Raw genomic sequence first — 22,705 nt, forward strand, 5'->3', positions numbered from 1 at the left:
ACTTTTGAAGGACGTGAAGAAAACACTACTGCCATGAAGTTTAATGTCAATTTTGTTGCATTTAATGTTTTCTTATTATTACTTTGACATGAAAGGCTTTGCAAAATACAAGGTCAAACTGCTAGTACACATGGCTAGATACATTCACTTACTTGCTCCTTTATGCACATGAAATCTCCATTCTGTTTTTGCTATAAATCCACCACAGACTGAGTAAAATGGCAAAAAAGAAAAAGGGAAAATTTTTGAAAAAATAAATATCTGTTATGCACAGATTGAACAGCCCTCCCTAAATATACAAAGGTCAATATTTCCACGCACTAATACTGGTATCATCCTTAATTAAACTCAATCCTACATTCTTCCACTTGAGATACATCTTTGGTAACAATATAAAATGAAAATAAAACCATCATTTTGAGTAATTAAATTGATCTTACCCCTAGATGCACAAGAACAAGCATACTCAAATTCTGAGACTAGAAATTTTTCCAGTCTGACACACCACTTTGAGAGGCAGGTTGTTCCCCTCAATACTGTAGAGAAGTGAAACTGTCTCCTGAGCCTGCCCAATACTTCCCTCAATGTATTAGAGCTCACTTCCAAGGCAGATTTCTGAAGTGCCTTCCCTAACCAAGACAGGGAAGAATCAACTAATAAAATTAAACCCAGAACAAAAAAAATATGCAAGATTTCTTTCAGAAAAGATACTTCCACAAGTCCACCTGCTGCAATGTGTAACAGAAAGTCCGGGGAAAAGGAGAGGTGGCTCCCCATAAGAGGCTGCCTACTGAGACTAAAGGATTGATAAAAAATTAAGTTCAAACCTTGAGGTGAACCTGGACCTTAGTAGATGTGAAGAATGCTTCTTTAAGGTGAAACTTTTGATCAAAAGCAGATGTGAACTATTGGTATACATCTGTGCATTTCTGTACAGATGGAGCTACCCCACCATTGCAGAAAACTCCGCGCAAAGTCTCACTTGTAATTAGTTAACAACAATTACAGTAAATATAGTTTGTGTCCATTTAGATTTACAACATTATTTTTTACAGCTCAGTTTTTAAACAAACTAGCAGGCATGCCACCTTGACATTACTTTGTCAGAACAAACCAACATTATCCTATAAAGGAAGCAACTTCTAATAGCAATTAGTGCATTTGAGCCTGAACATAAGAGTCACATCCTTGGAGGTTTTCAAACCTGAAAAACTTCCAGAAATTATCAATTTGGAAGTAATTTTTATTATCAGCACCAGAAACTGGGGGGAGGTGAGTAGGGGGTGTATGGGAGCCAGGACAGAAAACCTCAAATGAAAATTCCCTGCTGGCAGACTCCAACAGATGAATTGAAAAATCTTAGTAAACAAAGAAACTATTCTGCATCCGTAAGCTTACAAATTTCTCCAGTAATAAAAAATGAACTAGAGATACCTGGAACTTGGTTTTATAGTCAGAATATACTAATCACCTCTTTTCAAGTCACACCTGAACAAAGTAGCACGAAGTGCTGAGCTAGCAGAGACATGCCCTGCAAGATACACTACTGGAGGGAGAGCCAGGTACATTTTTCTTCTCAAATGGAAGCAACTTCACAAACTACCTTTCTGAATTTGTCCAAAACTTACTATTTCACTAGGCTGCCAGTATATTAAATACTAGCATGCTTCAAGTTTTAAGAACAACCTACTATACAGTACACATTCCATGCTGGCATACAAATACACTCAACTTCCTAAGCAGTTTCTCTACTGAAGTTAAACAAATCTTAAGGTTCTCAGACTATGCAGATAAACATGCTTCATGCTTCTGCCACCTACTAACACTACCTTCTACTTATAAAAAAATTAATTTGCACGCAGCTGTAACTTCCCCCAAGATACAGCAATTATTTACAGTCACTTACAGGGCAGAGACGTAGGGGGAGTTCAAATACTTTTTAGGTTCCTGAACAAAAACTCCCACACTACTATTCCTGTGTGATTATTTTTTGAGTCTGGCCCGCCTGAAGATTTACAGAGTCTAAAAAGTGACTCTGCAAGTAAGAAATCCTTGTATTTGACATCTGTATTTGGCAATTAAAGAAAGAAAGAAGTCAGAATATAGATTTCTTTGTCATAAATACAAAAAAGACATGATTCTGAATGTTTAGCTATTTTCTAGAGATAGTATTTCCATCCTAAAAATTAAAAAAAAACAAAACCAGTAAAAATGTATGAAACACACATCACATGATTTATATGAAGTAAGACTGAGGTACATGAAAGTAGAAACTGCCATTAATGATAAAAATATGGATCTGATTACTAAACAAAGATTCCAGTTTGGTGCAGTAAAGCTACAATAGGCAATAGATCAGCATAGTAGCCTGTTTAATCCAATACCAGAAGTACTGGAGACTATTCTGGAAGAAACTGCAGCCTGAAGACCAGACACATCCAGAATGTTGCTCTTCAGAAAAGCGTGCTTATTCTGTTAACCCATCAAGTCTTCTCTTGCATTCTTCTCCTAATGCAACTGCATATTTTTCTCAGTATTCACATCAACCACAACATTTCTCTGCGCCCTGACAAATCTCCCAAAACAGTGATACTGTGGCAATGAGACAGTTCGCTGCCTTGTTTTGGGGGAAAAAAGAGAAAAACCAAAACAAAAATTTCTCCACCATTTGCAGTTTACTGCCTTTTCCTGAATGTCCCCTCACAATTCATACATGAAACAGCAATCTGTGTACCTTTTTCTTCATTCTGTATGTCAGTGTGGACTCTGATATCATCGTGTCTTTGCCGAGACACCACAGCTGAATTTGAGGGTTGTAATCCATAGGAGGCAGAACTGCCCCGATCTCTGGATGAAGAGTATTTTAAATTGTCCTGGTCAGCTGATGCACTGTCAGTTCTACAAAGAGAAAAATATTTTTTTTTATGTAGGGATATAACAGGAGTGGGATTCACATTCACTTATAAATACAACATATTTAAATGACAATCCCAAATGTATTTCCCTGTGTCAAAAAAGTTGTATGTCTAACCTGCTGCTTAAAAAGTGACCTTAAATTCACACTGGGATGGGAACTGACTAACTACCAGAGCAACATGCAAAGGAAACGCATTCTAATGTGCCAGCGCCTTTTCTTAGGATGCTCTCAAGCCTCTTTTCAGTTGGATGTCTATACCAGGAAAAAATTACTTCCCAGGGTAACAAATAAAATACAACTAGGTCTAGGTATGCACCACACTGTATGATACAGTGCCTGCCATTTGTGAAAGTCATCACTAATCCACATTTACATAATATGCCATGGGTCTTACTGAGCAACATAAACCCTCTTCTTAGATGGAAGCATGTAACTGATCATCAGCACAAAAATCACATATTACGTTTTTACAAAATAGAAACCGCAAAGCAAGGAAACAGGTTTGACCATGAAAAAACTGAAGGTAAATTAAGAGCTGTGATCCTTTAGAATAAATGTCTGCATATAAAACACAAGTTTTAAAAAGAAAAAAATCTGCATTAGGTTTAAACCACTCTCATATCAGAAAACTGATACAGCCCAGAATAAAATCTTAAGGAAAAAGATTAAAAGTATGAAACCAGCTCTTCTCCCTGGACATACTAAGTGGTACAATTTTTTAAAACACAGGACTTCAGAATGTAAACTCAACCAATCACTTTAAATGCATTCTTACAAGCAATGATGGGGGGTTGATATTAAAACAAAGCAATACCCAAATATCCAAAAATATCCAAAGGGAGAATCAGCAGAATTTTGCTCAAGCGTATTTGGAATTAGACTATTCACATTATTTACAGCAAGCTTTCCCTAAGCAAACTCTAAAGATCAACTATTTTTACTTAAAGCTTTGGGTAGCTCATTTGATTCTTTAACAAAAAAGCAGGACAGATCATTCCTGTAAATTAACTACAGTTTGTGTAAGGATAAACACCACATGTTCTTGAGAAAAAGTCTTTCATTCTTCCTTTTCAAGAGAACACTGCGATTAGAAATGGTAGACAAATTCAGGGAAAAGGGAGTCAGATACATCTCAAGGCCAAAAGGGAAAAACACAGGTAAACTTTTTGATAAGCAGTTGTTACTTAAGCAGTTCTAAAGGCTTGCTACTGTCCAACACAGCTTGGCCTCAGTACAGCTGGAAGAGGAATACCATGAGCACTGATACTTGCAAAACCAACTGGAATTAAAAGACATGCATTTTGTTCTCCTGAGAATGTTAAAAGACATTATATTATCAATTTGGAACAAGAAGAAAATTGTACTTTTGCCCTGTTCTCACAGTGCAAGTTGATATCAGATTTGCTTGGCAGGTATTATTCCCTTTTGCACTGTAAGCAAGTTCAATTTTAGACATACACAGTAAGACACTTTTCCTCATTCAGTACTCACTGTGCCACCACATCTACTGCTTTGTTGGGCACTTGCTCGGACTATTTATAAAATAGGCTATGCTACTCTAGAGGCAAAGCCTTAGTAAAAGTCTTTATTAATGACAGTTAACTAGGATTGTAAAAGTCTTTATACAATTGGGCCATCATCATTCACCTAAGCTATGATGAACAAGAAGTTCTGCACTGTATCTTCACACAGTATGAAATTTAAATGTGCCCAAACCATGTGCAAATTTCCAGACAGATACAGAGACCCCAGATCTTCTCTCTGCCCTAAAACCTCCCAGTTCACTTTGAGCAGTTACTTCAGCCTTTCAATGAAACAGGCTGACAAATTTTCAGTTGGCAAATTTAAGTACTGATGGCTTCTTACGTTTACCTTCCCAAAGGGCATTGCTTTTTTTACAGCAATGCACTGTAAACTGAATCATTTCCAATTGTCAACCATTAAGGCTGAAATTCCTACATCTGAAGAAAAACTGATTAAATGTACAATTTTTAACACTGCTCTGCACATCCCAATCAACTGAAGGGCTACACTTTATCACCAAATAAAAGGTGAGTCCAATTTTAGTAAAAAATACGTAATTGTTCTCCTGTATATCAATTTAGGAGACAATGATGTCCACTGAAAACATTGTTCCCGCTATAATAAACGTGTGGCTTAGATAGGATAGAAACTCCTGGCTATCTTTATGAGGCAGAGAAAAAAAACATCCCAGAAAGATGCTGATATTCGGTGACCCAACTGACTGCTATGATCCTTATTGCTTGGAAAGAGCATTTCAAACGGGAAGGAGCTTGCAAGGAGATTCACAGCAGAGGAAGAGCCCGGGACCTGATGGACCTGTGCATTTCCAGCTGCCCAGTGACACACAGCACTTCTCAGGTGAGAAGGGAACTCCAGAGCTGTACTGTAGGCTCCTGCAACACGGCTCTGGGAACTTGTGGCATGGGCTCCTCAAGCTCCTCCTGGAGCTGTGACCCCAGTACCTGTCACCTGCCCCTGTGCTCCCTGACCCAGGAACCCAGACACCAGGGTGACACAGGGCACTGCTGTGCACACTGCATGCACAGGCAGAGACACTGAATTTCCAAATCCATTTCTGAAAGATACCATTTTTCATGTCGGGAATGTGGTTATGATTTTGAAAGACAGCCCCTCAGGTCTCAAAGGCAGGCACTCCGTGTTCAGATACTTGCCAAAGTAGTTACTTTTCCCACCTCACTCCAGCCATTCCACCAGGCAATGGGCAGAACAGTACTGCTGGCTACCTCAGCTCACACCTGCATTTCAGGAGGGCACTGTTCCTGCTCACATATGGGTATTTCCACTTAAATTGCACTGCACCAAGCAGATGCAAGTTACACAACAGACCTCAGCATTATCCTATGTAACAACAAATCTAAGTTACATACACTGACATTGCCACAGACCTAACAAACATCATATATTAATAGAGTCTCAGTGTACACTGTTAGCAACAGATAAGCAAAAATAAAAATACAAATGTTATATTAAACAAAGTTGAAATGGAAAATCGCAAGGATGAACATGACTGCGATTACCTTATACTGTAGCTTCCAAAGCTTATCTGGCACTTCATGAGAGACTATACTGTTTTACTTCCACCTGAAAAGTTCACTGATGGAGACTAAGCAAAGTACTTTAAGAGCTCACGTGAGTGTTTTCATCTGTGTCTGGTTCTGGTGGAAGATCACCCATCACCACCAGCTGGCTGCAGACACTATTTTAGCAGTATCATTTAAACAAAAGAGACTCCATTCAGTTTTCTGCAGGGTGATTTTAAACCTGCCTTTGTCCATCAGAAAAAGAAAATAGTTCACCCACCTAAATAAGCAGAAATGGCCACTAGTGTGCCCTCCCTCTGCAAAAAGGCTGCTTATTTTTTTTCCATTGGCATAGAAAAGGAAACTTAAGACTTTTCAAAAATAAGTCTATTATCTCGTTCCATCAAAAGTAGCAGTATGATTTGACTTGCCAATTTGTCTCACTGAAGAGAGCATGGCTGAGAGCAACTAGTTTAAAAAAGAAAATCTTTACCAAGGAAAAAAAGGAAAACAGATCAATCAAAAATATATTGTTCCTACAGTTATACGGAAACCTTAAGAATTTTTATCCAAGAAACTTGCTACAATCTGGTATACACTGTTATGTGTAGCTTTTTCAGAACAACCCTGACGTATGGACATTATTTGGAGACAAAAATGACTTAATTGTTCTATTTGATTTTATTTCCAAGTAGGGGACCTACGTGAAAGATTTCGTCTGAGACAACTCTACTGTGTGAGCTCTATTATTGTTCAAGTCAGTTGATTTTACTTGCTTATTTGCTCTATTTGACAAGTTTATTTGCTGTAATGCAGATAAATTCTTCATTACTTAAATTCTTTATCAGTAAAATATTTAAAACTTAGAAGAGTCACTGTATCCACTCAACAGCTCCCCACCAAGTTTCTGACTGCTCTGCCACTGGCATGCAGAGCCTCCTTTTGCCATGGACTTTTCATCACTTTGGTCCACCCTGCCAAGCCAGAGCCTGGCTGAGCCCACCCCAAAGCCTACTTCTGCTTCTACTCCTGTGTAGAGAGAATACAACTGGCCATATTTTCTACTCATGAAATAACTAATTAACCATTTTCCTACTGCAATTCTGCAATTTCCACTGCTGGACATCAACCTGCCATCACAGTCGCATTTCAAATCACCTCTTGATTCTGCATCACTCCCTTCTTAGACAGTAGCTCACCAACTTCATTCTGTTACACAATGGGCATCAGAAGGGAATGTCAGGGAAAGGTACCACATACACACATCCTCTTCCTTTTCCATAGGTACATTCCAGTAGACATTTTGGGGTACAGGATATTATGCTAGTTAAATCCTTGGTCTGATTTAGTATGGCTGTTCTTGCATGGAAAACTATCTGCACTCCAAGTTTCTTTTCCTTCCCACTGACACACTTTCATCTTCTTTCATCTTTCTCACATCTCATTCTCCTGTCTTCACATTAAAAACAAAGGTTTTTACATTACAAATTTCAGCTCCTCCATTTTACCAAAAACCAGAAAACCTCTTTGATCTCACACCTTCCCAACTGTATCAGCATATTTAACACAGATGTGAAAGGAATTATGGCTGCAAGTCCAGAACTGAACCCATTCCTGTTCAGCATCTCCCACATGCTGAATCTCCATTGAATCTCTTCTCAAGGTTTCCATTGATGTTTTCACAATGGCACCTCAACTGATCCTGCATCTCATTCTTTAAGCTGCCTTCAACATCACTACTTTTCTCTCTCCCTCCCTATCTCAGTCTTTGCTCTCTCCTCTCTCTCAACTACCCCTGAAGAGAGTCTTACCCCCTTTCATCCTACATGACTCTACACCCATTCTTAGATAATCACAGCAACATCCTCAAACACCTGTGTTCCCAACCTTCTGATCCCTCACCTGTGCAAACTAAGGTTTCAGCCTATTTCTAACAAACGTTTTACAGGTACCTTGTTGTACATGCAAGCACAGAAGAAACAGAGTCTCTGGCTCAACTTTCCTCCTACACAGCACCCACTACTATCACCTGTTTGTCACTCACTGCGTGGACCCAGAATTATGATCAGACAATTTCCACAGTGAGTGCTTGCTTTTTGTAAAAGACATGCCTCTGCCCTTCACAGCCACGTGAAAACACTGTTCTGAACAGCACTTTCCTGGGCCATTTAGTCTATGGGTTTCTTTTCTCCCTGCCAATATCTCCAAACCTGTCTGTAATTAAAGACAGGGTACTTGTCCTCGGTTACAAACTTCCAGCCAGGATGTTCTCCTGCTTAGGCCACAAGCTACCCGGAAGGAGACCATATTTTACTGTCTTTTCTCATCAAGTCTAGACCCACGAGGACCAGGCAGTAACTTGGTTTGGCAAGCACCATGCTAACAGAAATTAGGAACTCGTAACACTGATTTACATTGTAGAAGCACACACACCATTTTCATGATTTCAGTTCTAAAACCTAATAGGACACTTTTGGAAATTTGCTCAGATGTGAAAGATCTTGTTTTACACTTTTTCACATCCTCCCCTGCTAACCTACATTTACGAGAGGAGAGACAGAGACGTCCTGTTAATTAAAATCTTATCTTCCTTTTCACGCTTTCACCTAAGAATGTCATGGTGCACCCTGCACTTGCTAACCTGCTACCCTGCACTCACACTCCTGCATTTCCTCCCAAAGGGCAGTACTGCTTGTTTCAGTACACAATCAGCCCTTAGGACTCTAACAAATTAACTCTGCTCACACACAAGGCCTGCACACTGAAATGATTTTATTTTTTGCCCCAAAAGCTGTAACAGGGAAAATGCAGTGAGATCTGTTAAACAACAAGAAAAGAAAGAAGCAAGTGTCTACACAGATGCAAAGGTTAGGAGGGGGAACAAGATCTTATCAAGCCTTCTCAAAAAACCCTTCACTGTTCTCTGTCACACACATCCAACATCTATCTACAAAGTTTTTGTGTTGCTATTGAGTCTGGTACACAGCAGAGCACAAACTAATACGCCCCTATATATCAGGACAACTTCTTCCTCTGTAACACAAAGACAGCTCTATCTGTACATACATTGTTGGAAAACCAGTCCACGTGCACCTGATGTATGACTGCATTCACACACACACACAAAAAATTTCTAATTTCAATTAAAAACTACTTTTCCCTAAAAAAACAATCTGCGCTCCAACTTTCAGTTTCACACTGTTTTTACCACAGGCCCCAATGCTGATTAGCATTACTAAAAACTGAGAGGAATCTGGACCTACTAATGCAAATGAATCTAGTCATTTTTACACACACAAAAATGTGCGTTTAAAAACACAATCCATCTGATGATACACCCATCTGATGAGCAGTTCCTTTTTTTGCCTTTAGGAACTTGAAACAACTACAATTACTACAGCTTTCACTACTTTGGTCACGTCCTTCACCTCTTCCACGCCCTGCAAGACAGCATTTACCAGCAACATCACCTGAAGTAAACGAAACAAACAGTCAGCAGAAAAGGGAAGGAAAGAATATGTGGGTATGTTTGTGTTGTGGGGTTTGTCCAAGATCATATTTCAAATTATGAAAGAAACACAGACTGTCAGTTTTACATAACAGATCTTTCAACCATGCATGTGAATCATTTTTAAAAATTAGTTAACACCAAATCAACGAAGACTGATTTAATCTCTGCACTGTCCTTAAATTTGTTGTGTAGACTCAGGTTTTGCATCACCAGTCTTTTTGAGATGTAAAAAAATTGAGTATTGCACATAGATGAAAATGTGCTATGTTTGGGACTGTGTGAACACTTCTGATTCCTGGTATCCCCCCGCCCCCCATCATTAAAAAAAGTAATATTTAAAGGAAAGGATAAAGTTAAATTCTGAAAAGTGACAGAATAGGTGTAGAGGTGCTGGCTCTCTTTTAGCAGAAGCTCTTGATCACACAGTGTGATGGAAACAGAACAAGTCCCCGTGCATGCTGAGGCTCCGTTAGGCTGCCACACTTTCTCTGATGCTCTCAGAGCTTTGGTTCTGCTGGGGCTTTATGGATAATTATTTTAGCAGCCCAGATTACAGCAGCTGCACTTGAGAGCTAAGGAGGCACCAGACTACAGCACAGGGAACACATGTGGAGGTAACTTCTTAAACCAGCCTCATCACCAGGGAAAGCATTTCTGCAGCTACACTCTTACTGTCACCCCTAACACTACAGAGACTATTGCAGGCAATACTACATGGGGTAAAATCAGCTTCCTAACCCTCATAAGATATATTTATACTGTACAGAACTCAGGAAAAATTCATATCTCCAACCAGAATGCATTTATAGAAATCATTCACTGCAAAGACAAATCCAATTTCTTCCAGGTGAAAAGGTCAAGAGTTGGGGCCCAGAATTACAGACTGCAGCCCAAAAATCTGAAGCAAAGTAGTCAGTAAGGAGTAAGAGACCAGTCTTCTTAATGCTCTCCCAAAGAAATCTAGATGCTCTAAGAAAATGTCACCAATGAGGTTCATAAGCTCTTAAGTGAGGAAAAGATAGTAAATTGACCAAGTATATCAATTGCAGAAGAAATTAGAATTTAAATAACCATGCCCCACACACCATTAAGAATTGAACAGCCTCTAGCACTGGCCCTAGAGGCTGTGTTGCTAGCTGTTCAAGCAAAAGGAAAACTTCTTTCACAGTAAATGCTGAACAGACATTTGTGTTTCTTAGGGTCTACCTTCACATCCACCCAATTTTTCTAGTCCAAACTGCATGAGACTAGAACCATCATCTGTCACATGCCACTCTGTTCTCTACTGGAAACTCTATAAGTAGAATCCCGTGTTGTGTTAAACTTTCAAAAACACTAAAAAAACCCCTCAAATCCACATGTTTAAAAAAAATAAGAAACACCAAATTTACTCACTATTTCTACATTACAATTTTGACTCTTAAAACAGCAAGGCTGAGCAGTAGAGCAAATACATTGGCACGACATACATTAGAAATAATTAAGCCCTGAAACACACTCTATATCTAACTAAAGAAGCAAACAGGCTTCGAATTTTACTTAAAAGTGCCAGGTGTAAACACACCTAAAGCCTTACAACACATTTTAAGTAGGCTAGGGCGAGAGCTTATACAGATCAACTATTCTCCCCAGATTAAAAAAACAAAACAAAATAAACCCATGTAGTACGTTGCCAACCCTCAAAAAAAAAGTAGTCAAAAGACTACGAGTACTCCTGCAGCCTCAGTGCTTTCCTGGCTGCGTTCCAGCCCAAAAACAGGCTGAAAATACGGGACCCGAGCCCACCCCCGCTCCCCCGCCACCGCAGCCCCCGGCCCACCCCACGGCCGGCAGGGAGGGACGCGCTGCCCGCAGCCACACACCGGCCACCGGCCGCACACGCTACAGGCCACGGAGCGGGGGCTCCGGGGGAGGACGGCGCGCTCCCACCGCGCCGAGCGCTGGCAGACCCGTCCCCGTCCCGCCTCCCGCCGCCGGCAGCCGCGGCCCCGTCCCGCCGCTGGGCCCGCCCGCCCTCCCGCGCTAGGCCCGGCCGCCAGGAAGTGGCTCCGCCGCCGCCCCGCTCCCCCAGGCCCGGCGGTGGGGCCCGGCCGAGCCGCCCAGCCCCGCTCTCGCAGCCCCGACCCCGCGCCCCCGGCCCCAGCCCTGCCCACCTGGGTTGCCAGTCATTCCAGCCCCGCGGGTGGTAGTGCTGCCTGCTGCCGGTGCCGCTCAGCCGAGACCCCGGGGCTCTGCGGCTCATTACCTTGCCCGAGACGGCATGGCCGGCCGGGCAGCGGCGCGGGACAGGGCGGAGGAGCGGCGGAGGAGCAGGAGGACGCGGGGGAAGAGGCGCGGGCGGCGGCTCCTCACTCGCGCTCCGCAGGCGGTGCTGCTGTCTCACAGCGCAGGGAGGGGACGCGGCCGCCGCGGCTGCTCCGGCTGCTGCCCGGGCGCGCAGCACGCCGGGATGGCGGACATGAGCCGCCCGCCCCTCCGCGGGGCACGCCGGGAGGGCGGGCACGGGGCGCGGGGGCGGCAGCTCCGCCCTCGGGGCCGCCGGACGGGATCCCGGCCCGGGGGTCCCCGCTGCTCTGCTCCCGCGCCTGCCCCGGGAGCGGGTGGCTGGCGCTGGCACTGCCCTGGGCGGTGAGAGGGGTTTCAGGCCCTGCGGTGCGTCGGTGACAGCCTCTCAGCTGCGAGGGAGGGCAGCCGGGGCATCCCAACGCCACCAGCGTGAAGGGATCACGGAATCACTGAGGTTGGAAAAGACCTCTGAGATCATCGAGTCCAACCTCTGTCCGAACATCACCACGTCAACTGTACCATGGCACCGAGTGCCACGTCCAGTCTGTCCTTAAACATCTCCGGGGACGGTGACTCCACCACCTCCCTGAGCTGCCCATTTCAATGCCTAATCCTTCATGTGAACGTCTTCCTAATACCCAACCTAAACATTCCCTGGGCAGAGCTTAAGACTGTGTCGTTCCATCCTGAGGATAAGGGTGTCTCGGGCCCCGAGGGCACCCTGAGGAGCCCCGGCGTGCCCGGGACGTGGCGGGAGGAGGCGGCTCCCAGTCCCCAGCGGTGAGGGGAGCAGAGGATCCCAGACCCCGCGGCCTGAGGGGAGCCTGAGGCCCTTGAGCCCCGCGAGGAGCCGGGGCTGACAGGACCTGAGCGGGGCTGGAGGGGGGAGCTCTGCCCTGCTGCCAGGTCCCTCTGCACGGGTCTGTGCTGCCCCACGCCTCGCTGGAGCTTGCAGGGAGCTGTGTCCCTCCGAATGGGTCAGACCCCATCCCCACGCTTCTCCCCACTAGGACACGTCGCCCGTGTATGAGCGACGGGGGGTCTGATGTTCAGCAGCCATCAGCAGAAAGCTGACCAGGCTCACATTAAACACTAACTGAACCCCTAAGGCTTCTCTGTCTTCCTCACAGGAAGCTTCTAAAATGCATTTCAAAAACAAAATAGTGTCTTTCTAAGCCTGGATACGTTTCCATGTAAAGCTGTCTCTGCAGCTGCTGGAAGGGCATTTGGTGCCCAGTGTGGGTAAAGCCTGGCTGTTACCAGGAAGGCAGACAAATCTGAGAGAAAAAAAGTCTCCTCCATTTGGTAGATATTCTAAGGACATTTCCCCAAAACAGGTGTGTACACTGTCTCTGGCATATTTTTGTTTCTCCTGCAAGACCTCAAAACTTACATTATCTGATTTGATAAGTCCAGTTCCTGACAGCAGAATATTCCTTAGTTATGAAAAACCGTAACGCTTTGGTCAGATATTCAGCAAAGAGAAGTGAGGAGGTCAAAATCTTTTTTTAACTGCGATGTGCGACTCTTGAGACCACTGCAAGACCTGAGGAGTCTTCTGAAATTCTCCTGTGCCTATTTCCATATTAGAAATCCTCCTAATATGCCACGGTTCTGTTGGAGACTTCACTCAGACAGATGGCATACTGCCGCCTCCCTTGGACTCCGCTGGGCAGCCCTCATCCTGCTGATACAGTCCTATTGGCTTGCAGTCAGTAAGCAATGCCTGCAAGACATGGAGATTTTAAAATCAATTTCAGGACAAAAAGAAAAGAAAAAATTATATCACAAGGCTTCATCACAATAAAATGCCACTTTCATGGAATGACCCCGTGCCCATCAGTCTTGAGTTTCAACTGACGTACATTTGTGTATCTTAAGTGAATTAGTTTTGCAAAACCAATCAATTCCATGAGCCATGACAGATTTTTTTTTTTTCCATCCTTTATAATTGAGGTGGACATCCAGAATTATACAATATGCCACAAAATTATTTTCTGTAAGTATAGCAACAATACCTGCTGCGAATTTGCTGACCCTTCCCAATTAAGCCAAGCAGATCCTGTGCCCCAGTGGTGGGGCAGATGCAGCAGGTGATTCTCTTTGTTTCATTACTGAGTAGCATGCCAGTGGTAACAGCATGAATCACTCCAAGCACAAGGCAATAGTAGCAATGTATTTTCAACTACGCTTCAGATTAATTTAGCAAGGGGAGGCAAGAAAGCAACCTGGATACTATGACCAACAGCTGCCTGCATACACCAAGAGTTTAAGAACCACTGATTCAGTGGAGTAAATTTTGTATCAGAAATCCTGTATTCTAGTGGTGAATTTGCTGCAGTCTGTGTGGTCTACTGCAGATCCCTCTTCAGAGTGCAGTTGTCTCCATTTGTAAAGTGGATCAGTGATGCTCAGCTTTCTAAACTGTTGTTGTGCACAGCCTTAAAACTGTAAAATCTTATATAGCTGCCAAAATAAAAGATATTCTAGATTTGTTTCTACAAGGATGATTACATTGTGAAATTTGAATGGTATTACAGATATGAGTTAAAGCTCATCAAGATTTGTGATAGAGTATTAATTATTCCTATAGCATTTTCTCAGTAGCAGATTTCAATCAGCCAAAGATGGATAAGGCTATTCAGATATCACACTAGCCATTAAGAAGCCCAGGGAAGCTGAGGCCAGGATTTTCAAAACTGCCTTCTAAATTTCAGTCCTCAAGTTTGGAACTTGGGTACTGGGTAGCCAGCACAGACATCAGTTGGAGCTGTACATTCTTAAGTCTTGCTAAAAAATAAAGCGTTTAAATCTGGACCCTCTCAAAATAGAAATATATGTACTTAAAAGATCTGCCTTAAAATTCAGAAAGAGTCAATGACACTTGTGGAGATACGTGCCCTGTCTCACTCCTGGGTGTATGCTCAGTCCACTCCATCAAACTTCCCACATCCGTCTTAATACACAACTCTGGAGTGACAGACACTATGAACCATACTTTTCCTGCTTTGTAATTCATGCTAATGATTTCTCAATTTAATATATCAAAGAGAGCTGCATTAATCTGACTGTTATTTTTAGTGGAATGGAGTGCAGATTGTATATATTTAATGTGCTGAAATAGGGTGGTAAGCACCATATTGCGTCTTTTTCCCCTCGCTAATTTATTTCCTTACTAAGCAGTATGTCTGGGGAAACCAGCATGTGCTGAGGACTGCAAGTCACTCCTGGCCCTTGGCTCCCTCTGATCCATAACAAAGCTACAGATTGAGAGAAAAACAATCACCAACCATGAGAGGGAAAGAGATGCTATTTCCTCTTGTGGAAATAGGACAGAAGCCAAGGAGCAAAACATTATTTAACTAGAGCAGAGAAGTACCAGTCACCAAGATCCTGTAGTCTATTTCACATGGATGCCTCTTAAAATTCATAAAGGATTCTTAGAAGAGTTACTCCTTGTACCTGCCAATTCTACTGTTTTGATGGCAGAATCCAGTTTCTATCAATAACCAACCAAATTTTCAGTCGAATGGCCCCACAGACTAATTTCTGGGCATAGCAGCCTCAAAGCACATGTGACGTGTGGCCCATCTGTGCGGGCGTTGGGAGCGCGGGGTGTCCGGAACACGCTGTACTGGCGGCGCAGGCACAGCCGCCGGCGCGCAGGAGATCCCCGGGACTCCCACCGTGCTCTTCATGAAAAACGTGGGCAGCTACAAGGACCTGGGGAGGCCAGACTGCCCAGCAGTCTATCCTACTGTACCGTACCTGTCCATCATCTCTCTGATACTGTCTATCAAATGCTGCAGCCCCTGTTGATGCCTACCTTGTCTCATCCCAAACTGGAATTTTTCCTTATCCTATGAGGAGTATTAATACAGAAATCCAACGTACAAATAATCCTAATAACTGCATATTGAATCATTAGTTCACCACCAGTTTTGTGTTGAAAATGATTTTAGCGTAAAAAGGTTTTGGAATTCCAATTTGAATGTTACCAGAAATCATCTTTTACCTTCTTTTCTTTGCATAAAAGACTAAGGAAAACATTATTTATTTTTTCTGGGTATTTATATAGCCACTTTGAATTTAAGTGGGATAGCACATGCCACCATCTGCTCCATTTCCTCAAGGTCTTTTAGAGGATATCTTTTCCTGAACAGTATTCCTCTACAACAGTGCAACAAATAAAAGACATTAAATTTCTTAGAACTTGCATCTTTGCTCTCCTGCATTTCCTTATGACTATTACATCTTTTCAGGCATTTTACATCTCCTAGGTAAGTAGCATTATGTACAGTATTTGAGTAAATATCTGAGTTCCTGTCACAGACATCATCCTGTCATAGATTTATTGCATCGTGGGCTACATTAGTCCTTGTTTGTGTGTACAAGCTGTTTCTTCACATTCTGTTTATTAACAGTATGTTTTTCTGTTTATTAAGAGCATGCTTCCTTAAATGTCCTAGACATCATTTACATATTACCAGCAACAGTCATACATAAGGTACAAACCAAGCACTTCCATTTAAGTGACAGGTTTCTAAACAAGTAGTTGTTGCAGTAACTTCGACCTGACAAATACATAACCCAAACCAAAGTTTCAGGCCTTTAAATACTTTGGCCCTGAAAGTCCAAGGCAAAATAGTAGGAGAGTTTTGTTTGTTTTTTTTTTTTTGTCAATACTAGCAGTCATATTATATCTGTTAAATTTCAGCCAAGGTAAAAATGGTGAGATAGCCCAAAGCAGTAGTTTCCACGATGGTTTCAGGAGAGTGGGAACTGCAGCAATCCTTTTCTGAGTTTTGGAATCCACACAGAACTCCTTAGAGGAAAGTCATAGTCTGCCTGCAGTGTGTTACATAGTTAAATTGACAGCATGGTAACAACTCAGTTACAAAAAATCGTCTCCAAAAATCAAACTTCATGGAACAGCTGAATGTCTGATGTGTAGACAGCGCTGGCTGAGAATCAAGTGTGCTTTTACTCACGCTGACTGAAAGGTGCTCCATGAGCAGCAGCTCCCTCTCCTCTATCCAGTGAGACAGTGCCGTGCCCCACGTCCTGCCCAAGATGTTCTGTCACCTGCAAGCCGGGCATCGTGGCTGCACATCAGTTCATGTTGCTGCAAGAGCTGGCTGTTCAGGCAGCTGTGAGGAGATTTGTGCTGCTTGCATTATTCCTGAGAGCCTGGGCAGAAGCCTAAGAAGCACTGCATCCTGCAAGAGGGAAAAGCTGAATCGGGACTCAGGAGCAATTGCACATTATGAAATGCTGCACAGAGCTGGAGCAGAGCTGGCGTGCGCTGTACTGCACTGCAGAGAAAGGCAGAGTTGCAGCAAGAAGCAGTTATCTCTCACCGTGGATGCCGACAGTACAAGACTATTATACTCTGAAGCCCTTTTAAAAAATTAATGATGTATTTGATGCTTCATCTTTCTGGTGAATCTGAGAATTTCCACCTGTTAAAATAACTGCTCTCACACATAAATTTTCATGCTCTACAGACCCAAGTTTATGTCATGTTTGATGAAAGGGTAATTTGAAAGAGGCTTCCAGGAAAGTATCAAGCCTTTAAGGCATAATAAGCCCAGGGAAATTTGTTTGAATGGTGTAATGAATCCAACGTGTTAATTTAGCTCAGTTTGGTGCTTATGCTGATAGTGGAGTGCTATGAAAATGAAAAGAAAAATTGGTCTAAGAGGTACGGTACAAATACAAGTGAAACATACAGTAAACTCCCCCAAGGTATTTATCCTTTAATCTTCTCTAATTTTAATTGCTTTTTCTAGGCTTATTTTCCTACCTGTTTTTTAATGTGTTCCAGATCTCAACATTACCAAGTCCTTATCTCTCCATCTTTCCTTGAAGCCTCTGGAAAAGACTTTGATGAGATCAGTAGAGATGTCACTTGAGTCATACTTCGTGAGATAGCTCAATAACCACCCTTTATGAGAAAAAACATAGTATCAGAGCATGAAAAAGAGGAGCCATGAGTCCAGAAAGAATGATTTAAGCAGCAGGTCCATATCTCTGAGAGTTTAGTGCTCTGCCCCAGACAGTGTTCCATGGGACTAATATTAAGTGTGATGTACAACCAGATTATCTGTCGGTTCTGCACATATTTCTCAAGTGCCACTCAGGTTTTCTCACAGCCCTTCTGAAGATCATTTTTGTGGAAACTCACAAGTTGGGGTGTCCAACCACAAAGCTGGCAATGGGACCAAAAGTAATTCCTAGAGGACTCATGACTCATCTGCTGACCAAGGGACCATGTCATCTCTGCTTTCATAAGAGACCAGCTAAAAACACAAAATCTTTCACATCTCTGGATGTTTGTGTGATAATGTGCTAACAGGAGGGGAAAACACTCATCAGCAGAAAATAAATCGAGTTGAATAGACTTGTGGCATGTGGATAAAGCTGGAGTAAACACAGGGAGAAACAGCAGTTTCTCTGGTTCTTCTGCAACCAGGGCGCTGCAGAGGATGGGCATCCCTGTGACAGCGGTCACTGGCACTATCTAGAGCAAACCCAGGAGGCTTCAAAGTCTCCACAGGGGGATTGAGGCCCCAGGCACTACTTGGTTGAAATCTCACCTGCGCAGTTGTTATTGCATGTTATTTTTGTGAGAAAGGCCGTGTCCATGTCTGAATAATGACACAATTCAGTCTGAATCAAAGGGGGATAGATTGCCTTTTACTGCCAGATACATTGAGTGCAAGGACTCAGTATTCATTTGAGCCTATGAAAAGCTTGGTGTGGGAGATCTGTCTAGCATCATGTAAAAGAGAATCTGATTTCCCAAATAACACACATGCATTGTAACCACCAAATCATCTTCCCGTAGTGCCCTGTATAAAGCACTACAATTTACAGCTTCTCTAACGACAGCCTTACAAACCACAGCTTCCTTCAAAAGCAGCTTTGAGTCATCTCCAGGCCAGGGTGAAAAAATAGCATATGGCTTTGTGCATGAAGAGCCCACATTACTCCCAGTCAACCTCATTTCTGACTTTTTCTCCAATCTTCAAGTTTTGCTTCTTTCAGCCCTCATAAAGTTCTCTTAATTCAATTTTTGCATGTTTACAGAGAAAACTCCAAAGCTTTACTGAGAAATAAACAAAAGAAAGACAGCAGATCTCATCAAGCCCTATTGACATGTTCTTTCAATTTTTTGTCATACTCCATAGTCCCCAGTACTTGTGATTTCTCACACAAAAACATGTTATTGTATAAACTGCTGTATATCTTAAAGCTTTCTAGGCAGAAATTACATTTTTCCTTATGTTTAGAATAGTCAGACCTTGATCAGGTTGGCATCCTGAAGCATAACATAGCATAATGTTGTCTAATAATTCTGCTATAGAAGAGAGCTTCATCATCTGAAGCACAATCAGGCTTTAAACAGAGCACATCTCTCTCCTTCTCTTTCTCATTGTTTTCCTAGACCACATTTATGCTACACTTTTTCCCAGTTCCCTGTAGCACCACCGCCCTCCTTACCCACAGCTTGTGCAGCCAGCGCACACAGAGCATTACAGCCCTGTTAACAAACATGATCAGCCTTTCCTTCAGCTAGAAATGTTACATAAACTTGCTGTTTTCTTTCACATAAATTCCTTTAAATTCTTATTTGAGATATTAATTAGGTTGTTTTCAACATATGGTTTGCAATTATTTGGTTCTTTCAGTTCCTTGAACTTACTGTTCTGCAGTCTTAGAGATATGGCGATCATTCAGAATGAATAAAATTAACCTTGCAATAATCACTAATGCACAAAGATAGTGCTTCATCATGGTGCTTTTTCTTGTTATTTCTGTTCACTGAATATAAAAACAGTCGATGTTTTGTTCTCTCAGCTCATTCATTCAGATGTTTTTGTAAAACACTGACACTAGAAGCTGCCCTGCATTTATTCCATGTCTGATGTGCCATTAGTTAAACACCTACTCTCCAGATAAATGGAATTTAGCTCCAAGCATGCAGACCCAGTCCACCAACCCCTTAATGACATGTTCGCAAAATCCATAAATCCTGGCTGTAAGCTTGCACCAACACACAGCTGAAGAACAAGCCAAGCCTTTAAACACCCAGAAGAAAACCCATGATGGGACAAAAAAGTGACTCTGAGAAATGTAGCCACATGAACCAGAGCTGCACATGGAACTGTTTGGGCATAGCTACCCCTATGGAATGCAATCCCATGTGTGGTGTGTACATACATGCATTTCTATGGATACTACCTGGATCAACATAATCAACTTCCTTCAAATCTGGGATCCAAGTTGAAAACAAAAGTCTGAGTGAAATGTATCCTATACCTTTTGAACTTCACAAGATTAAAAATGGCACTGAAGCAAATTCCAAAGCAGCCCATCACTGCTGAGACACTGAAATGAACTGCTCAGGGTAGATTTCTAATGCCTTTCCCTCCTCTTTCCCTTCTCCGCTGCCTGTGAGTGTGTTGGCTGCGGCGTGCTGGCTCCGTAATGCAGAGGGGGATTTCGGGCTGCACATCCTACACCAGCCCAGCTCTGGGCTGTGCTGAGCCAGCCACAGTGCAGCACATGGAAACAGCCCAATACATGTCAGGGAGATGCACATCAGCACTTTAAAGCAATTTCACGTGCAGCCAATTGATTTTATAAATCAGTGAATAGAGAGTGATTTGCATAAGTAACAGGGTATGTGTGAATCTTTTGGGTTTCCCAAACCCTACTTCATTAGAAATCACGTGCCTTAGTAAAATATGTAAATTCGTACATTTTTGTAAAATGACTGAATTGATTAATTACTTCATTTTATTTATATATTTATATTCTATTAGCTGGGTTCACCTGTTCCTAGTACCTGTTGAATATTTATGGCTCTGTGTAGCACTAACAGGGAGATTTGGAGAGTGTCTGGCTACTTACAGATTTCTGGGTACAGATGGACTCTGCCTTACACAGGGAAGGTAACAGAGTCACTGTCACCATCTCAGAGCCCTGCTGTGGCCTTCTGCCCCAGTAACCAAATGACAGTACATGTGCTCCTGAGGTACTGCAGTGCATAGGCTGACATATTAATGCAAACTGGAATTGAGGATTATGCTAATATGTCAGATTGTGCACCGGAGTGGGGAAACGGGGCAGGGAGCTGGGAACTGCAGCCTCAGCTGCCATCTCAGCATGACCCACAGAGCTATAATTCCCACCTTGAACATGGGACTTGGTTATTTTATAGGCTGCCCTATTTATTTTTGCCTGCTTACTTGCATCTAGTTTAGAAAGGGTCTTCCCATGGTATTAAGCCCCTGTTGGACCATTTTGCAAGGATTCTTCTCCCTTGTGTCTCAGAAGGAAGATGCTCTGGTGTGCTCAAACCCACTGCTGCAGGCCCTTCAGCCCAGCAGTGCCTGCTTTCCTGTGCAGCAGCTGTTGTAAATCCCAAGAGATAACTGCTCTTATGTCTTGGTTTTCCCAGTAAAGCCTGCACTTCTGTGCTGGCCAAAATGGTTTGAGTACACACACCTGGGTTCCTCCAGGCTGCTGCTGCCATTTCTACTGCTGGGCTGCTGCTGTCTCCAGTGCAGCTTCCCCACAGCTCTTTGGGAGTGCCACGGCTTCACTGACACAAACTCGGGTGCTGCCCTGGGGGGTGCAGCCCATCTGCAGCTTCAGGAGGCTGACAGCCCTTGCAGCTGATGAAACCAAGCTGCGGATCCTCCCTGTCACTGCTTCCCTGCACCCTGCTAGCCCTGCTGCACTGTTCCCTCTCTCCTGCCCTGCAACAGAGGCCAGCAGAGTGGTTCTGTTTCCCTCTCCTATGCACAACTGGAGTTAGGCATTTTTTTCTTGGTTTCACCTGGGTTAAGAACTCAGCAGAATGCCAGCTGAAGACCCAGAGAATAAGAGAGGTTTGGACGTGGAGAGCCATGTCAAGTAGCCAGGGCATGCACTTGGCTACCACCCACACACAATGCTTGTCTCAGCTGCCAAACCATCCCCATTGGAGACACCTTTGTGTAGCCCTGCCCTTAGAGCCGTGCTGAGTCAGCTCATGAGGGCTCAGCACAGACAGTCCCTGGCATTCCCAGGCTGGACTTGAAGGTGGGACGCCAAAAATTAAACAGCACTCCTTGTTCTGAGGAGTGAGTTATGAAATACATATTCCTCGTGGGGCACTGGGAGTTGCTAAATGAGTTTGTGATAGTCTCCATAGCAATGGAAAAGCATACTAAGAGGAGAAACCACAGAGAAGATGTGTGCCAGAGATATGTCTCCTTGACAACAACCCAGGCATGGGACTGAGAGCTGCCTGGAGGAGCTAAAGCTGGATCCTCATGTCCTTCTCTCTGAAGTGACTCGGGACATCAGAAGGGGCTGCTCTTAATAAAAGCAACAAGCACCAAGACAAGAAAAAATTAAACCACTAACACTGATTTACGTGAGTTAGAAATATATGTCTGGGTGTATCAGTTCCTTTACCTGCCTATATGAATCACGTATGAATTTTATATATTCATATGCTGTGAAGTCAGGTATTCAAAAATTATCTGTCTTACTCTAGGCCATGCAGCTGTCTCCAGTCCTCCTGTCTCTTTGCCTTTCAGGATATTCTTTAATAACTTGATCAAGGAGATTTTTCTTATAGAACCCATGCCTTGCTCAGCACAGTGGGCAGATGATGCTCACTGAATTGTTGAGTCAATATTTTGTCTTTTCCTTGTTCTTCAATAGCTTGCCTCAGGCCTTCTTTATTTCATGCAGTGCAACATACTCACAAAGACAGAATAAATTCTCTCATGACGATTTCTGCAGCAGTTATTATAGCAACAAAATTAAATGCTACCAAACTGGAAAAATGCTAAAAATACCAGCAAAAAAACCCCAAATCAAAAAAACTGCAACTAAAAAGGCCAAAAACCAGGAGACAGCAAG

General features: G+C 42.9%; 1 protein-coding gene and 1 long non-coding RNA gene across 3 annotated transcripts in view; both read right to left on the reverse strand.

The window, feature by feature from the left end:
* Positions 1 to 11,935, reverse strand: part of SMG1 (SMG1 nonsense mediated mRNA decay associated PI3K related kinase) — a 59,321-nt gene extending 47,386 nt beyond the window's left edge. The window contains exons 1-2 of one of the 2 annotated variants that reach the window (XM_048320559.1): positions 11,647 to 11,935; positions 2,735 to 2,898 (exon numbers count right to left, since the gene is read on the reverse strand). In XM_048320559.1, the coding sequence (XP_048176516.1) occupies positions 2,735 to 2,898; positions 11,647 to 11,735 (253 nt within the window). In that variant the 5' untranslated portion in view covers positions 11,736 to 11,935. The remainder of the gene's footprint in view (positions 1 to 2,734; positions 2,899 to 11,646) is intronic. The other variant, XM_048320560.1, reaches the window with a different exon arrangement.
* A 4,182-nt stretch (positions 11,936 to 16,117) lies between these two features.
* On the reverse strand, positions 16,118 to 17,776 carry LOC125334000. Its single transcript, XR_007207045.1, has 2 exons — positions 17,586 to 17,776; positions 16,118 to 16,998 (listed from the first exon to the last, which is right to left on the reverse strand). It is a non-coding gene; the product is annotated as an uncharacterized LOC125334000 (long non-coding RNA).
* Positions 17,777 to 22,705: the final 4,929 nt, after the last annotated feature.

The sequence above is a fragment of the Corvus hawaiiensis genome, chromosome 16, assembly GCF_020740725.1.
Source record: "Corvus hawaiiensis isolate bCorHaw1 chromosome 16, bCorHaw1.pri.cur, whole genome shotgun sequence".
NCBI lineage: Eukaryota > Metazoa > Chordata > Aves > Passeriformes > Corvidae > Corvus > Corvus hawaiiensis.